The 16702-nt window shown below is 41.8% G+C and overlaps 1 protein-coding gene across 1 annotated transcript in view; it reads right to left on the reverse strand.

Annotated features, from left to right (window-relative positions):
* Positions 1–16702, reverse strand: part of FAT4 (FAT atypical cadherin 4) — a 126432-nt gene that overhangs the window by 44759 nt on the left and 64971 nt on the right. The window contains exons 3-6 of the mRNA XM_042048511.1: positions 15736–15997; positions 13683–14033; positions 8648–9570; positions 7745–7919 (exon numbers count right to left, since the gene is read on the reverse strand). Coding sequence (XP_041904445.1) covers positions 7745–7919; positions 8648–9570; positions 13683–14033; positions 15736–15997 — 1711 coding nt within the window. The remainder of the gene's footprint in view (positions 1–7744; positions 7920–8647; positions 9571–13682; positions 14034–15735; positions 15998–16702) is intronic.

Consider the following 16702-nt stretch of genomic DNA (forward strand, 5'->3'; position numbering starts at 1 on the left):
ACATCAAAAGTGAAAACAAAATAATAAATTAATCACTGGATCAGAGTCCAACCTTGTTCAAGCAACATGTCCAGCCATGCTTAGGCTGATGCTTGTGCACAAACACAGATACTCACACTCGTTTTGAGAGTGCAAAAGAAAACTTAGTCCCAAAATGGTGATGCACAATGGGATCTCTCATCCGGTTTTATCCACATGGGTTTTTAATTTGGACACCAAAATTCCTGACTGACTACATCCTATGAATTCATTAAGCTTTAGGGCTTCAGAACAGAGGCAACAACACATTATGATTGATTTAACATGCTGTTGTAAGAAAGGGACACAGAGGGGCAGTTTTAAGGCCTCTGGTGTATATGCACATTTCCCTATCCCTGTTCTCCTCCTCTGATCAGGAGCAGTTTCCTGCAGCTGTTAACCCAGAGAGGTAAAAAAAAGCTGGAGCACTGTTACAGACCTACAGGAACACAGACACTGACTGAGAAGGAAACACATGCAATAAAGTATAATATATATTTAGCACAACTTCACGTTTGACAATCCCACATGTACGTACTGCACATTTCTTAGCCAGAAGCGCATTTATTTCCAGAGCAACCAAATGGTTCAAAACAAGAACAATTAAGGAAAACGCTGAACTTAATGTTCATAAAAATCATGGCATATGACTGGTTGTAAGGGTGCGAGGAAGAAATTGTTCCCTGTGAGGGTGGTGAGGCCCTGGCACAGGTTGCCCAGGGAAGTTGTGGCTGCCCCGTCCCTGGAAGGGTCCCAGGCCAGTTTGGATGGGGCTTGGAGTGACCTGGTCTAATGGAAGGTGCCCCTGACTGTGGCAGAAGGTTGGAATTCGATGAGGTTCAAGGTCACTTCCATCCCAAACCATTTTATGATCTCCCTGTGCCTGCAAGGCAGGCGGTGCTGGGAGAGTGGGCCTGTCCATGTGCCCCACCCACGGCCTCTGGCGACCTAAGTGAGATTGAAAGAAAGTGGAACTGCAACTCAGAAGAAAGGCAGAGCCATTAAAAAAATATTTCCTTAAAACCACCAAATTACTCCTCCTTGTTATAAGTTATTGCTGTAAACAGAAGAAACAGAGAAGCTGGCTCCTGCAGGAACTGCTGACTAAGGCAATTTTTGACGGCTTGTGACTCCTGAATATCCCACAGTGAAATTCCTGCAATGCACAATTTTGAATTACGCTTTAAAAACACCCTGTATAAATAGAGAAGATTAACCAGCAGGCTAAGTGTTCAGGCAATATGTGCATGTTTTACTTGTTTTATCCTTGCAATTAAGGCTTCCTGAAATTGTAGCTTTGTATTTGAAGATTGAGCTAGCAGACTTACAATTTATAAGGTGTAATGTTTAATTTAAAAAAACAGTTTAAGATCACCAAGGCTGGAAAAATCTTAGTATTTGTCAAAGGCTGATAAACTGCTTAAGAACTACTCTAAGTATTCTTCTGCAAAACAGATTACATCCAGAGATCTCATCAGCAGATATGAAATAGAATTTCACAGGTAAGTGATGTAAGCAGAACAACAATTTAAAATTAATTTAGATGTAGAAGTTCCAAACTAATCAGAGCAAGATGGATGAATGAAGAGGTAAGAGAGAAAGTGTTACACCTTGAAAACCGAAAAACAGACAATTCTTTCTAACCTGAAAATTTTTACATATTAAGCATTATGTTCTAGCTTCTTTTCCAGTTTAAATAAACGAGCCTGAATCTTTTTTTTTTTGAAGAGATATACCTGGATTTTTTTCCCCCTGAAACTAGTTTGAGTTGGTTTGAAAATGAAGTGCTGTGCATTATGTTAATCTGAGTGAAAATCTTTCATTGTTTTCACAGATATTTCAGCTTGAGCTGGTCAGTCTGAGCCCTTTGCCAACCTGAATGTCTCTCCTGCAGCCCACCCCAGAGAACTTACATGCTTGGATTTAGCCCAGAGACTCTTGCTGGGCTATTTTGAAAATATTGATCTAATAATGAAGGTTTAAGTCCAAAAAGAGGACGAAATCCAGCAAATGGCATGCTGGGGCTGTGTTGTGCATCTCATGGGGCGGTTCTCTGAGGGAATGGGCTAAAGCCCTCATCTCCTTTGGGGAGGAAATGTGTCAAATCCTATAGACACTGATATGCTCTCTTCCCTGACAGTAATTCCTTAGGGAATATTGGACTGACTCTGCCACAAACTCTCTTCCTAAATAGTTTCTGGAGCTTTTGTCTTCTAGAGAAAAATGTCACAGGGCTAACAGTTTCTAGGCTCTGTGATAGGGCAAGACCCTGCTATTAGATTCCCACACACACAAAATGCCACTCTCAATTCTCTTGTCTCCTGATTTTGGATGATGGTAAGACACTATGAACACTACGAACTCATTGACGAATGTTGCCATTTCAGTTCTCCTACGGTGCCATTTAGAAATAAATTAAAAAATCATGCAGAACTACCACAACAATAGTTTTAGTACCAGTATTAAAAGAGCAAAAAAAATAAAGCCTGTGAAATAGAAAACCACTAAAACTAGACTAGAGAAGACAGCACTGACACAAGGAAGAACTTCCATAAAGACAAGGAAATAAACAGAGCTGGGACAGAACCCAATATTCATTTTGAAACAGCTGTGGCTATAAAACAAGGCCACAGAAGAGAGCAATCCTTCTGTCAACTGATAAGCACCAAGGTGAGCAGACATCAGCTCCATTTAGCTCACCAAAGCCTCAGCAAACATTGCACAGAAAGTCTGGCAAACAGGACATCTCTGGCTGAAGTGAGTTACTTGTTTGTTTTGACAGCACCAAAATTTAAAAATAGCTAAATTTGTTCTAAAAATAATATTCATTCTTTTCAGGCAACATCTTTTCACACTGTAGACTCTGTGTTAGGTAGAAATACAGTGTCTGCTAAAGAAACAGGATGAGTACAAATGTCTTTAAGCCCAGCCACTTAAATCTCACACAATGTTGAGCCTTAAGACTTTCTCAACATTACTAGAAAATACAGCTGTCCTTCTGTTGTTACCCCAAACTGGGAAATATCTTGAAATGTGTTAAAAAAACAACACAACTGCACTGTCATCTTTCACTTGATTTTAGGATTGAAGGGAACCAAAAGCCTAGCTCAGAAGAGAATTCCTGAGAAATATATAACCTCTCTGCTTAGTTGCCCTTCTACATCCTTGAAGGAAACAATGCATAAGTCAGGGACCAACATTTTCTAAAGAAAAAACATAAGGTTGTTTTTCATCCAGGCCAAGGATGTATACAAAGAGCAGCTAACTAAATATAATAATCAGTCCACTGATTCATTTCTTTAGGGACTATTTATCTAAATCAATAAATAGATTATTTAAGAAAATAAAATTTTAAAAACCCCAAAACACAGGAACACAGCTTCTAATTAGAAACATCACAACTTGATTTTGGTTTCATTGTGGCAATATGGCATTCTGACCAACCCAATCAAGAGATGGTGGCTGCAGTTTATTTAAACAGTAGTCCCAGGCAGTGAGTAGGTTTCCAGATGTGCTATTCCACATCCCTGCAATCAATAAATAAGAGGAGGAGGACTGTTGGAATGCTAACATTTGTCCAGAAAATTGCTCAAAGAGTTAAAGACAGGGATGATAAAAGCAGCTGCACCAGTTCTTGTCACGCTGCCAGAGTTGAATGTTTACCTAGTGCTGCATCCCCACCAGATGGGGTGAAAAAACAAAAAGTAGCAAGTCTCTTTTCCCAACCATTTTGCCATGAAGAAAGGTAGAGCATAGCAGAACAGATTTATGTGGTAGAAGCAGACCCGTGAAGACACATTCAAATAGTTGCATGTAGGTTTCTTGGCGTTTATGTTAGCAGACATTCTGGGGCAGCATCTGCAATCTAAACACTCTCCTGTTATTCCACAGTCCATCACCTTGCCTGTCGCTCTATTTATAATTCATGCAGTCTGGTCTTAGAGCTTGTGCTGCAAGAGGGTCTCTAAAGTGGGATGGCTAAGCTTCGGGGTTGAATTATGTTTTATTTCTCGACCAAAGCCACAGGTGTACAGCTCTGGAAGATGCTGAATGTTCCCAGTGATGGATGCTTTGCGTGTCCTCATAAATCCCCCCTTGCCTGGAGTGGCGGTCTAGTATCCGAGACCCAGCCGTAGTGAGAGCACAGTGGAAGTACAGAAGTGAGGGAAGAGTGATGATAATCCAAGGTAGGAATCAAAACCCTTTGTGCAGACTGTCCTATGGAAACTGGGCACGAGGCAGGCTGCGTGGACACAAATCACTGAGCTGAGTGCCAGAAGTTGTTTTGTCAGTCTCTTCCCTTTCCTAGCACAGAGGGAAGACTCTGCACCAACCCATGATCCACCCTGAGGACCAGGCGGAGGATTAGCAGCCAAGGCCAAGGAATAGTTGGGCCAGAGCCAGGACAGTGCATATATCATGACTGACTTCCCTGGGCCTGAGGGGAGCTCTTGCTTGGGAAAGCATTTCTTCAACAACCGCCCGGATTTCCACTGCTGGTGCACGTGGTCCCACCAGTGGTCCCCCACCTGACCTGTCCCCAGTGCTTATGAGCAGCTGAGCTCTTCACTACTCACAGTTCTTCTCACGTGCCCAGGACTAAGATCTGGGCTCTGGGAGAGCATGCCTGTGTGCGGTGAAAGAGCACAGAGATCCCTGAGGGCACAGGCACTGTATCCCATGCAGCCCTACTGGCTCCACACTTTACCACCTCCTAATCCTTCCCTTGCGGATATACTTGGTGTACCTGCTGCCAAAGCATGCTGTAAAACCTATAAAGGTGCATTGGATGGACACTTCAAGATAAAAACAATGAAAAATTACAAGTCATCCTTCTTCCAGCAACTTCCCCTTACACAGGCTAAGGTAACACTGCAAGAATCCACAGTCACGACTTGATGAAGTGAAAATAAACATAAGAAAAGCAAGAAATCCTTGATTATGGATAAGGATACCAGGAAAACAGCCAAAACTAAGTTGGGAATCCATTAGTTCTTATGTCTAACAGTGCTTCTAAGTATGTATTTGTGTCTGCTTCCTGGAAAGAACAGGAAGAGCTGGCATAGACTTCTATAGGAGCAGGATATCATCTCTGAATACTTTAAACCAGTCAGTGCAGCCTATAAAAATTCAGATGCAGACCCTAAGAAAACTGGGAAGAGGGCTGGACAGACAGAATTTTGCTCTTGATGGACTTTTCCAGAGTTAACTGCATCTGGATGTGTACCATGATTTTTATCTGTAAAAAAACCCCCAAACCTTAAATCAGATGCACCATATATGGCAAGACTGTTCTTTGGGCTGCTAAAGACTACTTGAAAGACTGTTTATTACAGCTATTAAAAGCCAACCTCAAAGTGCAAAGGACAATACCTTTTCCATGACTCATTTTCAAATATAACATGGATGTGGACAATTTCAGACAAGTCTGCTTTCTTCAACACTTTGTCAGGCACAGCTTCCCTACCTGTTTTGCATGTATATTTCTGGATAAATGATCTGTATGCAAAATCCTTCTTTCTAGGAATTATCAAACAAACACAAACTGAGAGACTCCAAAGAAATGGTTATGTTAGGCAAAGAGCTGGACACACCTGTGAGAGTTTCTTTTATAAACATGTAGCAGCTGCTCAAGAACATAAATACTCCAAACACTTTTATGATCCATTTCAAGATTGTGTTATTCCCATCTTTTTGCCAGCATGGCAAGAAATACCTCATTTAATGAAGCAGGCACTGACTAGCAGCAGCCAGTGTGGTACCACCTGGATATCTACCATGCCTACGGTTCACATCCCACTTCCATGAAATCAAGTTAAGTTTTGCCACTGACTTCTAAGGAAGACTTCTATTTTCCTGTGATGTCTTAGATAAATTGTGGCTAGCATAGTTTTCAATGTATTCTTAGCTGGTATGAATCCAGAACAAGTATTCAGTGCAACCAGAAGATGATAGCTAATGCTATTCACCAGCCTGGCTGAAAATTACCCCAAATCACACCAGCTGTGGATTAGTCAGGCTGTAAACTTAAACACAGCAGAGCAGTTACATTTAGCTTAAAGTTACTGCTGAACACACTTGCTAGTACATTTTAACACTAGCAGGAGGGCATGGGAACTTGTGCATTAGCTTTACAAGAACATAGCAAATTTAAAAAGGAAGTTTCAAACAGTGTTTAATCAGTGTGATATCTACATGTTTAAACACAGGAACTCATAAAACATGCTGCTGTTCTTGTCAGCCACTTATGGCAAAGGTCCCATGCACACTTCATGTATTAACATCTCCCTGGATTACCTGAAACTCGGAGATCTCCCAACACAAGTAAATATTTTCATTTGGGACTGCTGGATTTAACTGTTGGTTAAAGCTTCTAGATTTTGTATTTTTCTTTAGGGACCAGAGTCTAGGAAAAGCCTGTGCTCTGGTCAAACTCTTGGCTTACACACAGTGCTAGGAGCAGGGTACAGCTGAGTACTGCTCCCCTCCCTCTTCCAAGAAGGACAATAATTGCTGGCTGCATGACACCCCTTTTATCAGTTTAGTCTTTGGGTACTCTGTTCTGTACAGCCCTCACTGACTTCTGCCAGCTTGGACTGAGAGACCAAAGAGACATCAAGACAAATCCAGCCTCAGCTTCGGAAGGAACATGAGGACATTCAAGGGAGTCCAAGTCACAAGTGAGCAGTTCGAGGCTACAGAGTAATGGAAAGCCAGTGTAAAAACCATAAAGCACACAGCATCTCTAGCCAAAGTACAAGACAAATGATACCTCAAGCCCTAAAATTGTGTTTTGCAGCTTCGGCTGTGCTCAGACTGTGGAATACCTGAGCACTGCTGCAATAGGAAAATATAAGCCATAGCTATTGTCACTGGCACAAGATACTGCACACAGCATGGCAGAAAACAAAACTGTATTCACTTGTCAGCAAGTCGGGTTTGGTTCTATTTTTACTGCTAGAAAGCAGGAACAAATTCTGCAGTGAATTAAATCCATCAAACCATGGGAGACCGGAGATCAGTCCAAAGTATGATGCAGGATGTCTTTGTTAATAATACTCACACCAAAATCTGAAACCAAACTTTTGTGCTTGGACACCTCAAGTGAAAGTGTAATTAATCTTCATAACAAGACTTCATGTCCTGTTTTAAAATGAAAAAAACTTGGAATACATTTGGTACTGTGGAGCAAACATATGACTGGATGCTGAGCAAAGCAGAAAATTAAAATACTGAAATGCAAATTCTTGTTACTTTTCAGGGCTAAGATTTCAGTAAGATTAACTGGGTAGTCCATAGCTGTTTTCTGGCCACAGGTGTGACCTCTGCACATTTGTGATGCCAACATTATATAGGGTTTTATTGCCGTTTGAACTGGTATTTGCGTTTGAACTGGTATTTGTAGTCATGCATGAAGTTCTTATGACTTAGGTAGGACCACTTACTACTGCAGGGCAAAAATCCACCTACCTAAATCTGTAGTGAGTACTACTAACAGCAGAAAACCGGACATAAAATCCTGATTTCCAGAAACCAAATTCCCTTTGACATCAGGTAAGCCCGGCTCTCCTCACAGAAATCTCCATTCAACACGGCTACACAATCTCCATCCATTAAAGTTTCAGACCACCACCACGAAAATATTTACGTTTTTGCCCAGAATGCACTGTTTTCCAGTGCATTCTGGGCACTGACCTCAGCAGAAGAGAGTTTTTAGTTGCCTCACCTGCATCAGCAGCCGTGACCAGGAGCAGGTACTGCTCCTTGGCCTCCCGGTCCAGGCTCCGCACCAGGCGCAGCTCTCCGCTGCCCGAGAGAGTGAAGGCTTCCTCTTCATTGCCAGCCACCAGCATGTAGGTCAGCTTGCTGTTCAGCCCTTGGTCATCATCCCTTGCTACAACCTACACAAGCAATGCAAACAGAAGAGATATCAAAGACCTGATGAGCGCAGGAGGTCTGGAAAATTATACTGGGATAGAGGAAACATTCTCTGTGATAATAATCCAAATTAATGGGTTGAATTAATGCAAATGCTACAAGTATAAATGAGCTGTAATTGTAAAAAAAAACTTAACACAGTGATGGTGGATTTAAAAAACATAGTTTGAAAATATTAAATAGCTGATTACCTATTTTTCTTGAGCATAAATACAGAAAAACTGTGTTGGGGCTCTGTGAAAACCACAAATGACCTGTATAGGCTAAGCTCTGTATGAGAGCAAGCACTGCATGTCCTGCTGTCAGAATCCGTCTAGTTCTCTCTCAATATTTGGCACACAGCCTCATCCCATGTAGGCAGTGACTAGATTGATAGATTTGTTGCATGGAAGTTGAGAATGAGATGAGAGATAGAGCAGACTCTTAGAGTCCCAGTGGAGGCGTGAGGATAGGTAGGGAAAACACAAACAGAACTCCAAAGCATATTATTAACTTTTGGTCAAAAAAAACGCACCCATACAAACAAAAAAGAAAAACAAGCCAACAATGACTGCAAGTTCAATTAAAGCCAAGAGGCAGCTTTTCCATGTTTTGCCCCTTTTTAATTTTGGAGGAAGGACACTGGGCATTAATACCATGTAGGCATGCCACTAATTGTCAGAGACACACATTTACTGCTGAATGTACCTACCTGCAGAATAACTTTTGGGAGCGTCTCCAAATTCTCGGGGACATTCACAGAGTAGGGAGAAAGCTCAAATGTGGGAATGAAATCATTGACGTCCTTCAGAACAATACTGACTGTTGTGGTATCGGTCCTGGGGCTGCTCCCGCGGTCAGATGACTGAACAGTCAGTGTGTAGGAGGGCTTCTTCTCTCTATCCAAAGGCTTGGCCACAGTTATCACCCCTGTCACAGAATCGATCCGAAACTCACTGTTGGCATCTCCGCTCATGATGGCGTAGCGGACCTGCCCGTTTGTCCCTTCATCTGCATCTGTAGCCAACACCTGGATTAAATCCGTCCCTGTCAAAGTATTTTCTGACACCTCTACCTTGTACAGCTTTTGGGCAAAGAGCGGGTTGTTGTCATTAATGTCCAGGACTATCACCACCACATCCGTAGACGAAGAAAGGGATGGCTGGCCCTTGTCTGTGGCTACCACAGTCAAGGTGTAGTTGGCCACGGCCTCTCTGTCGAGCTCTCCAGTGAGCCTCACTTCCCCATCGATAGTGCCGATGCTGAACTTGTTTCCCAGAGGCCGGAGCAGGCTGTACTCGATGTAGCTGTTGGGACCACTGTCGGGATCAGTCGCCTGTGCTTTGAACACCACCGTATCTATGGGCGTGTTCTCCGGGATGTAGGTCAGCTTAGGGGAGATAAAGCTCGGAGGGCTGTCGTTCACATCGAGCAGGATGATCGAAACTTGGGCTGTGCTGGTGTACCTGGAGGCTGGGAGGGGGGCCATGTCATGGACTTGCACGACGAGGCTGTAGAAGGACTGGCTTTCCCGATCCAGAGGCTGCCGGATGCTCAACACGCCGCTGTTGTCGATGCTGAACTGCCCCGCGCTGTCCCCGGACGCGATGCTGAAGGACAGCTGAGAGTTGGGGCCTGGTTGGGGAGGGAGAAGAAAGGTAGATAATATGAATTCATCCCACTGACCTAGGTATCAATATTTCTAGCCTTGTTTCCACAGGAAATTTTCCTTCATTTTCCTATGGAAATGAACCACGTGGTTCCTATACAACCACGTGAAGCGTTCAGCTTCCTCATCACCATTTTTGAATCCATCTGCTCATTTCAGGCAAGTTTCAGAGTGGAGAAGAAGCCTTTGAAATGATTATTTTCGGACATGGTAATATTCATGAAAGAGAGAGGGAGGATGTTAACTGGAGAGGCCGCAGAGGGAATGTCTGGCAGGGTTCATCTCTGCATTTCATTCAGCAGGAGCTGCACGGTGGCACCACGAGTAATTTTTCCCCATCTAAAATGGTTGGGGATAAAGGATTTGAAGGGTTTTCCTTCAGAAACCAAGACTTAGTAGTTCTGCTGCTCATTGAACATCTGGTTTCCTCCATTATTCCCAGTTCAACCAAGCAACATTATTATTAATGTAATTATTTCATGAATTCTTCCACTCAATTAAAAAAGCCACAAGCAGAAACTCCCAAGCCTAGCTGGAGCAAGCCAAGAGTGAATAGTGGGGAAAGGTATGCTTCCCATATATGGCATGGTATTCCAAAATATCAGATGAACAGCCCTCACTCATCTCATGATCAAAACATAACTAGCAATTATGGTCAGGGGAGAGATTTATCATTCCAGTAAGGGAAATACATCCTGAACCTGGACAGGGTTGTGAAATATCCTTACATATTCCACGTAAGAAACAATGTGTGTTATTGCTTCGATTCCACAGTTCACTCTGAACAACTAATTATTGGGAACATCCAATTGTGAGAAAGGTTTCTTCTCCTCTATCTTACTCCTATTTTAATTAATTTAAATTTTTTTTCTTGTTTTGCATATTCAAGACTGTGTTTAGGGTCAGTAAATTAACCAACCATTAGCTACTAATTTACCCCTCAAACTAGCTTGTTCATGCAAAGAAACCAAGCTGCCCATTTCACTGATTGCTGTGCATTTTGTCATTTTTACTCAGAAGCTCTTTTCTCTCCGAGTGAATTGCTATGATAATAAAATTATTCCTGCATTAGACTTATTAATCTCTGCTGTTTATTATGCTCAGACTTGAGAAATCTAGTCTTACATGTGGCTACTCTAATTGCCATCTTTCCCTCTCTTTTTCCTCTTGTAGGAGTTAAATTATAAAATGAATAGAATGAAACATGAAAGACAAAATATTTGAATGCAATTTAAAACATTAATACATTTATCTGCCAGATATTAGTGTTTCTCCATTACTTCGATCAAGTGAAAGATGGTGAAAGTTTAATGCTACTCTGATTTTTGTTCAGTTCTATTTTCAAATGACTAATTACATGCATAAAAGTCTTGATTTCAGTAAAGTACTTTCCGGCAATTCAAGATTTTTGTTGATTTTTGGAGATGGGTAGGATTTGGGTCCTGCAAAAGAAAATTACTTTAAAAAATACTCTATTTCCTCCACCCCCTCCCACCCCAGTGTTTTTATGGTGTTCATTCCTAAGAAAAAATTAGTTTGCTCTTCCTTATCACCTCCATGAACCTTTCATTCTTTGTCCTGTATTCTCATGGGTTTCTATGCTGGTAATACTAATATAAATTAAACTGTGAAACAGAAGATTTGCCTAAATATCAGTGGAGCCAGGAAGGCCACTTAGGGAACTATTCTTTTTTTTAACAGCATGCCAAGCTGGCATTGTGCACCTCGTCCATCCCCCCTTCCAAGGTTTGGAACTGGGCTTTTCTTAGGGAGACTGTATAGACATCCTCTTTGTTGAACTTTAGGTTTATTTAATCTGATGCTTAATCTGATAAAACACTGAAAAGACAGACATGGAGTCACCAATTTCATGATAACACTCTAAAGGGTTTTGTTTCTATTTTTATTTATTTACTAATGAGACTAAAAAAAGACCCAACAAAACTACTTCGCCTCTGCCATTCTATAAATATCTGAAGAGTTTAGCTGAGAAATTACACCAGCTTTGCCTGGGGGAATACCTTACCATACTTTTTAACAAACTGACAAATGTGTGTGTGCTTTCCTCAGATATTTTTCCTGTTAATTCTTTGAAAAAAAAAAATCTGAATCTCAAAATGAATGTCTTTATGGTAACTGAGTTCTTTAGCATATATTATTATATTACTACATTGTTAAATATCCAAGAGCTGTAGCTGATATTTACTATGGATCTGTACATGACACAGTCCAAGCTCAGCTAAACAGCTGCTGTTTCCCAAGGGGTGTGCTGAACAAGAAAACGAAAATTGAAGCAGTTTCACTATCACCATATTTCTGTCCTTTATCAGTGTTTCTCCTAAAACAACAGCCATGCCTCATTATAAAACAATGTCTTTTCAGAGCTCCTTCAAACTATGGGATCATGTAACATAAATAATCAATGAAATTATATTTGTATTGAGTGCATTATCTGTGAGCACATGGAGAAGAGTATAATACTAGCACTAGCTATTTCAGTGCTCTAGATAAATATAAGACAACACAAGATAACAAGTCTGAGCTTGAAACAGAAACAACAATAGATCATAACATTTGCTTCAGTTACAGTCTTATGGGAGAACTCAACCTGGCACGCTCTTGAAATGATATTTCTGCCCTATTAATTTTAAATCCAGCCTGCTAGAAAAGCAAGTGTGCCAGAAAACATAAAAAGCAAGATATCTGACTTCTCATTGCATTGCTCCTCAAATACTCATTTGCCTCCTTGATAACTGAGTGTGTGATGAATGTGAATTGATATGTTAGTGCTATGATATAGTTCCCATCCACTGTGCACAGATGGAAATTAATGTATGAGGTGCAAGAGAAAAGGAAAACAGACCCATAAGGGTGAAGTGAAATTAACTTCCAAAAGGATTTGAAACCAAGTGTTGTAGTCTTGACAGGAAAGTAAGAAACAAAGGAGGAGATGGACACAAACCCATTTATCTACAAGTCTGAAGGAAAAATCCCTTCCCTGGAAATGCATGACACAAGCACAAGTTCCTCCTCCAACTTATGTTTAGTTTCCATAAAATAAAAGCCTTAACAAGTGTGGTGAAAGAGAGATTAATGCAAGAACAGCCAGTATCACAAAGTTTTGACTTCTGATTTGTTGGCTTATCTTATGGAATCTCTTCTCCCTTCCTCAGTTTGATCTCAAAACCAGTTACGCAATTTTTACCATGGAAAGTTCCATCCATCAGCACAAAATTTATCTCCCCACAAAAATGTTGGAGTTCAGCAACTCAGTATTTCCTGAGGAAAAACTGCTTTACTGAGTAATCTTGATAGGGTCAGTCAATTTAGGTGCACAAACAGGGATTCCTCGAAGCATGTAGGTGGCTTTGTCCTTGAAGGACATTTCAGTGCGAGACACTTCCGTGGGCTCCGCTGAGCCCTTGTCAAGTTGAGAGGAGACAAGGTTGCTCAACATGTCACAAAAATAACCTTCACCTGTAAAGTCACTGTGAGTGTTACGAATGAAGAGTTTAGCATTAAGTCACACTGGGTAATGTCTGTGGACACTTCAGAAAATGCGGTACACGATGGAATGATGTTTACATATTTTATGGTCATCTTCTATAATTATTCTTGCTTGGGTACAAACTGTATGGCAAAATGGTTAAGCAAGCTATAAAAATCATACCTTTTACACTCCAACACATTAACACCTTCTGGATGCCATAAACAATCCCAAGATTAAAGTTTATTTTAATGAGAAATTTTCCCAAGATCCCTTTCAACAAGTTTTTTTAACCTCCACTATCAATACCTTGTAGATGACAATTGTCTTCATGATAGACTTACAAGTTACAATACGTTTATGATGGCTGCAGATAACATCTGATATTACCACAACCCTCTTTAGAACTTACAATGAACTTTCAGAAAAAGAGTTGCCAGACTTAGGTCTACTTTAAGTGTGAATTTAAGCATATGAGAGCAGCGACTTACGGGTAGTCCTAATTTTCCCTCTTTAGGAAGTCTTCTAATAGGTTGCTAAGGTGAAAGACAGCTTTATGATCACAGATACAGAGTGTGAGGGAACTCCTACCATCATCGGCATCAGCGACGCTGAAGTTGAGGATGGCGGATCCCGGGGGCAGGTTCTCCATCAAGGAAGTGCTGTAGGAGGCCATGCTGAACACGGGCGCGTTGTCATTGACGTCCAGGATGTTGAAGTACACCCTGATGGCCGTGGACTGGCCTCCCCCATCCTCAGCACGGACAGTGAGGATGTAGTACTGCTGTGCTTCGTAGTCCAGGGCTCGGGTCAGGTTGAAGACCCCGGTGACAGGATTCAGGAAGAAGATTCCCTCTTCATCATCCTCGCTTACGGTGTACGTGATCTCCCCATTGACACCCGAGTCATCATCAGTGGCAAGAATGGCTGCTACCAAGGAACCTGCATGGCACAACAGCAGAGCACCATCAGGCACTTGCAACAGGCAGCTCCCTGGGCTGCCCAGAGCCAGCTCACCATCAAGCAGATCCACAGATGAGAGATGTCCTCCAAGAGAAATTCAAGCCTCAACACTGTGTGAATAACCATTGCAAAAGTTTTTTCAAAGCTGAAAGGGACAACATGTTGTTGCTTTAAAGGGCTACTCAAACACCATAAGCAATGGTCAGGAATGGTTTTTTATCTTTAGGCAGATTAGACATCAATAGGGGCAAAAATATCTTTTCTCCTGCTAGGTATTGTCTTTCTATGACTCAAAGGTCCCTCTCTTTGATGCAGACAATCACAAGTTCTGGAACCTTCTAGATATTTCTTTCCAAATGCAGAAACCAAAATATGAGTACATACCACATATCCCAGCTCTGCTTTTTGAAACAGTGCCTTTGCAGGGTAACTGCGGTTAGAAAACTAGAAACCTTATAGGGGTCCGTTCTCCGCTGTTTTCTGAAATTCAACGCCCTGTGAATTTGTGCCAGTGTTTTCATTTCTGCATAGCTGCCCTCGCATGACTGACCTATCTGACTAGAATTTGGAAATCAAGTGTCACTTTTTAGTATTTCGAACACTAATTATAATTAAGATCAGCTCATTTCCAAGAAAATAAATCATTAAATTTCCTTTCCCTGGAACCAGATGAACTACGTGCAGCACAGTTAACTATTTTCAAGCAATGAAAACTGCTTATATCATCAGAACAAAGAAGAGTGCTATAACCCCCTTTAATCCAGCTGGATACAGTGGTATCTTTCACACCCCATTGATTAACTCAAGCTCTAATGTTCCTTTAACAAGAGGAATGGGGATTACTGTCTGGGATAGAAAGTGGAACCTCGAAGGGGAAACATCAGGGCCCTTCCCCTCTGGGTGAGCCTGCCAGCTGCTCCAGGACTGCTGGAGAATAGAACAGGAGAAGATGCAGTACTTTAACAGAAAATCAGCCTAGTTGTTCCTTCAGCATCCATCACTGCTAAGCTGGGTATAAAGCACTAATGTACACCCTAAAAATGATTAACGAGAGAAGTCTCATTTTAACGTGGAGGGAATTAGGCTTGCCTTTTCCAGGGTCATTCCTGCTAGAACAGAAGACTCAAGGCTCTGAGAGAAAAGAGAGAACGGCTGGGGATCAGCAACCAAAGCACTCTGTGCTGTAGAGACATCTCAATTACTTCCAGATCAGATTCCTGAGGCACAGCTGATTACTCTGTAAACCTTTAATGCAAAACACCACCAAATTTTTGGACAGGGACTGTGGGACAGAGTGCAAAAGTTTGAGGCACAGGGGTGATCTTGGTTATTCCAAACTGAGACTCCCATGCTTATGAAAGCCCTAATAAAAGCTTAAAAGCTATCACCATGTCATTTGCATCTCCTTGGTTTATTCATGTTTTACAATAAGCTTCTGAGATGCTACTGGCAGATACTGCTTTTCTACTAGCAATCTGTATAAAATCTTGGAAGTAATATTCATTTTTCACCTGGAGTCATATAATAGAGCACAGTACTTGAAAACTCTTTTCGATCTAAATATTTTCTAGTTTATAACCCACCTTTTAAGCAAGAAAACACTCTTGCATACGAAACCACCTTAAAAAGAAGAAAGCAACCACTTGAGAGGTCAGTGGTGGTATTTCCATTTCCTGTTTACCTGGAGTGGCATCTTCTGGGATGTCAAAGGAGTAGACTGGCCTGGAGAACTTGGGGATGTGGTCATTAACGTCGCTGACAGTGATGTTTATCCTCATGTCCGAGGACTGCAGGCCATCGTCAGCACGGACCAGCAGGGAGTACTTGGAGCGGCGCTCCCGGTCCAGGCGCTTGGTGGCTATCAGCTCCCCTGACTCGGGATCAATGTGGAAGCTATCATCTGCACCGCTGATAATGGTGTATGTGACCAGGGCATTGGCTCCCTAAGTTAGAACAGAAGTGGTCAAATCACATCATTTGCCAGGAAAACCACATCATAACTTGCAGTAAGACAGGGATCGTTCCAGTAACTACACTTGGAGATTATTTTTCCAGTTTCCTTTAATAAACAGCCTTCCTGCCCAGTCCCTGCTTCAGTCCCACAGTAAAGACACATATGCACACAGTTTTTATTTGTGAGACATGAAATGATGAGATTACCCAGATACTTTGTGCTCCACTGTTCATAAAAGGATTTCATCCAGTCAATACCAAAAACCTCTGTTACCTGTTTTAGTTTCAAGCCAGCATCACCGAGCAGCATGACATCTTAATAAGGATCAATGTTTATTCTTCTTTTATGTCTGAAGATTTAATTTAATCTCTGGCAGTGGGATCAGCTCTGCCTTTCTTGCTCTCTGGAGATGGCATGGAGCAAGCAGGAGAGGGAGGGAAGGAGGAATGAAAGGAGGGAAGACCTGAGGCAGCCATGTGGCAGCTCTTCCAGCCGCCACGCATGGCAAGGGCCACAGCTCATGGTCAGGAGAAACTCATGGAGGCCGTGCTTGCAGCAGCCCTCAAAGGTCAGTTTCTGCATGGATATATATTTACCCCCCTAAATAAAAAGCCCCAAAGTGATAAATCACACATCATTAAAATCACAGTTCTGATTTCTTGGGTTGTGCTGCAAGTCAAAAGCATTTGCTTTT

Source organism: Corvus kubaryi, unplaced genomic scaffold (genome assembly GCF_017639235.1).
Source record: "Corvus kubaryi isolate FWS band 111438036 unplaced genomic scaffold, C.kubaryi_AGA036_p1.0 67, whole genome shotgun sequence".
Classification (NCBI taxonomy): Eukaryota; Metazoa; Chordata; class Aves; order Passeriformes; family Corvidae; genus Corvus; species Corvus kubaryi.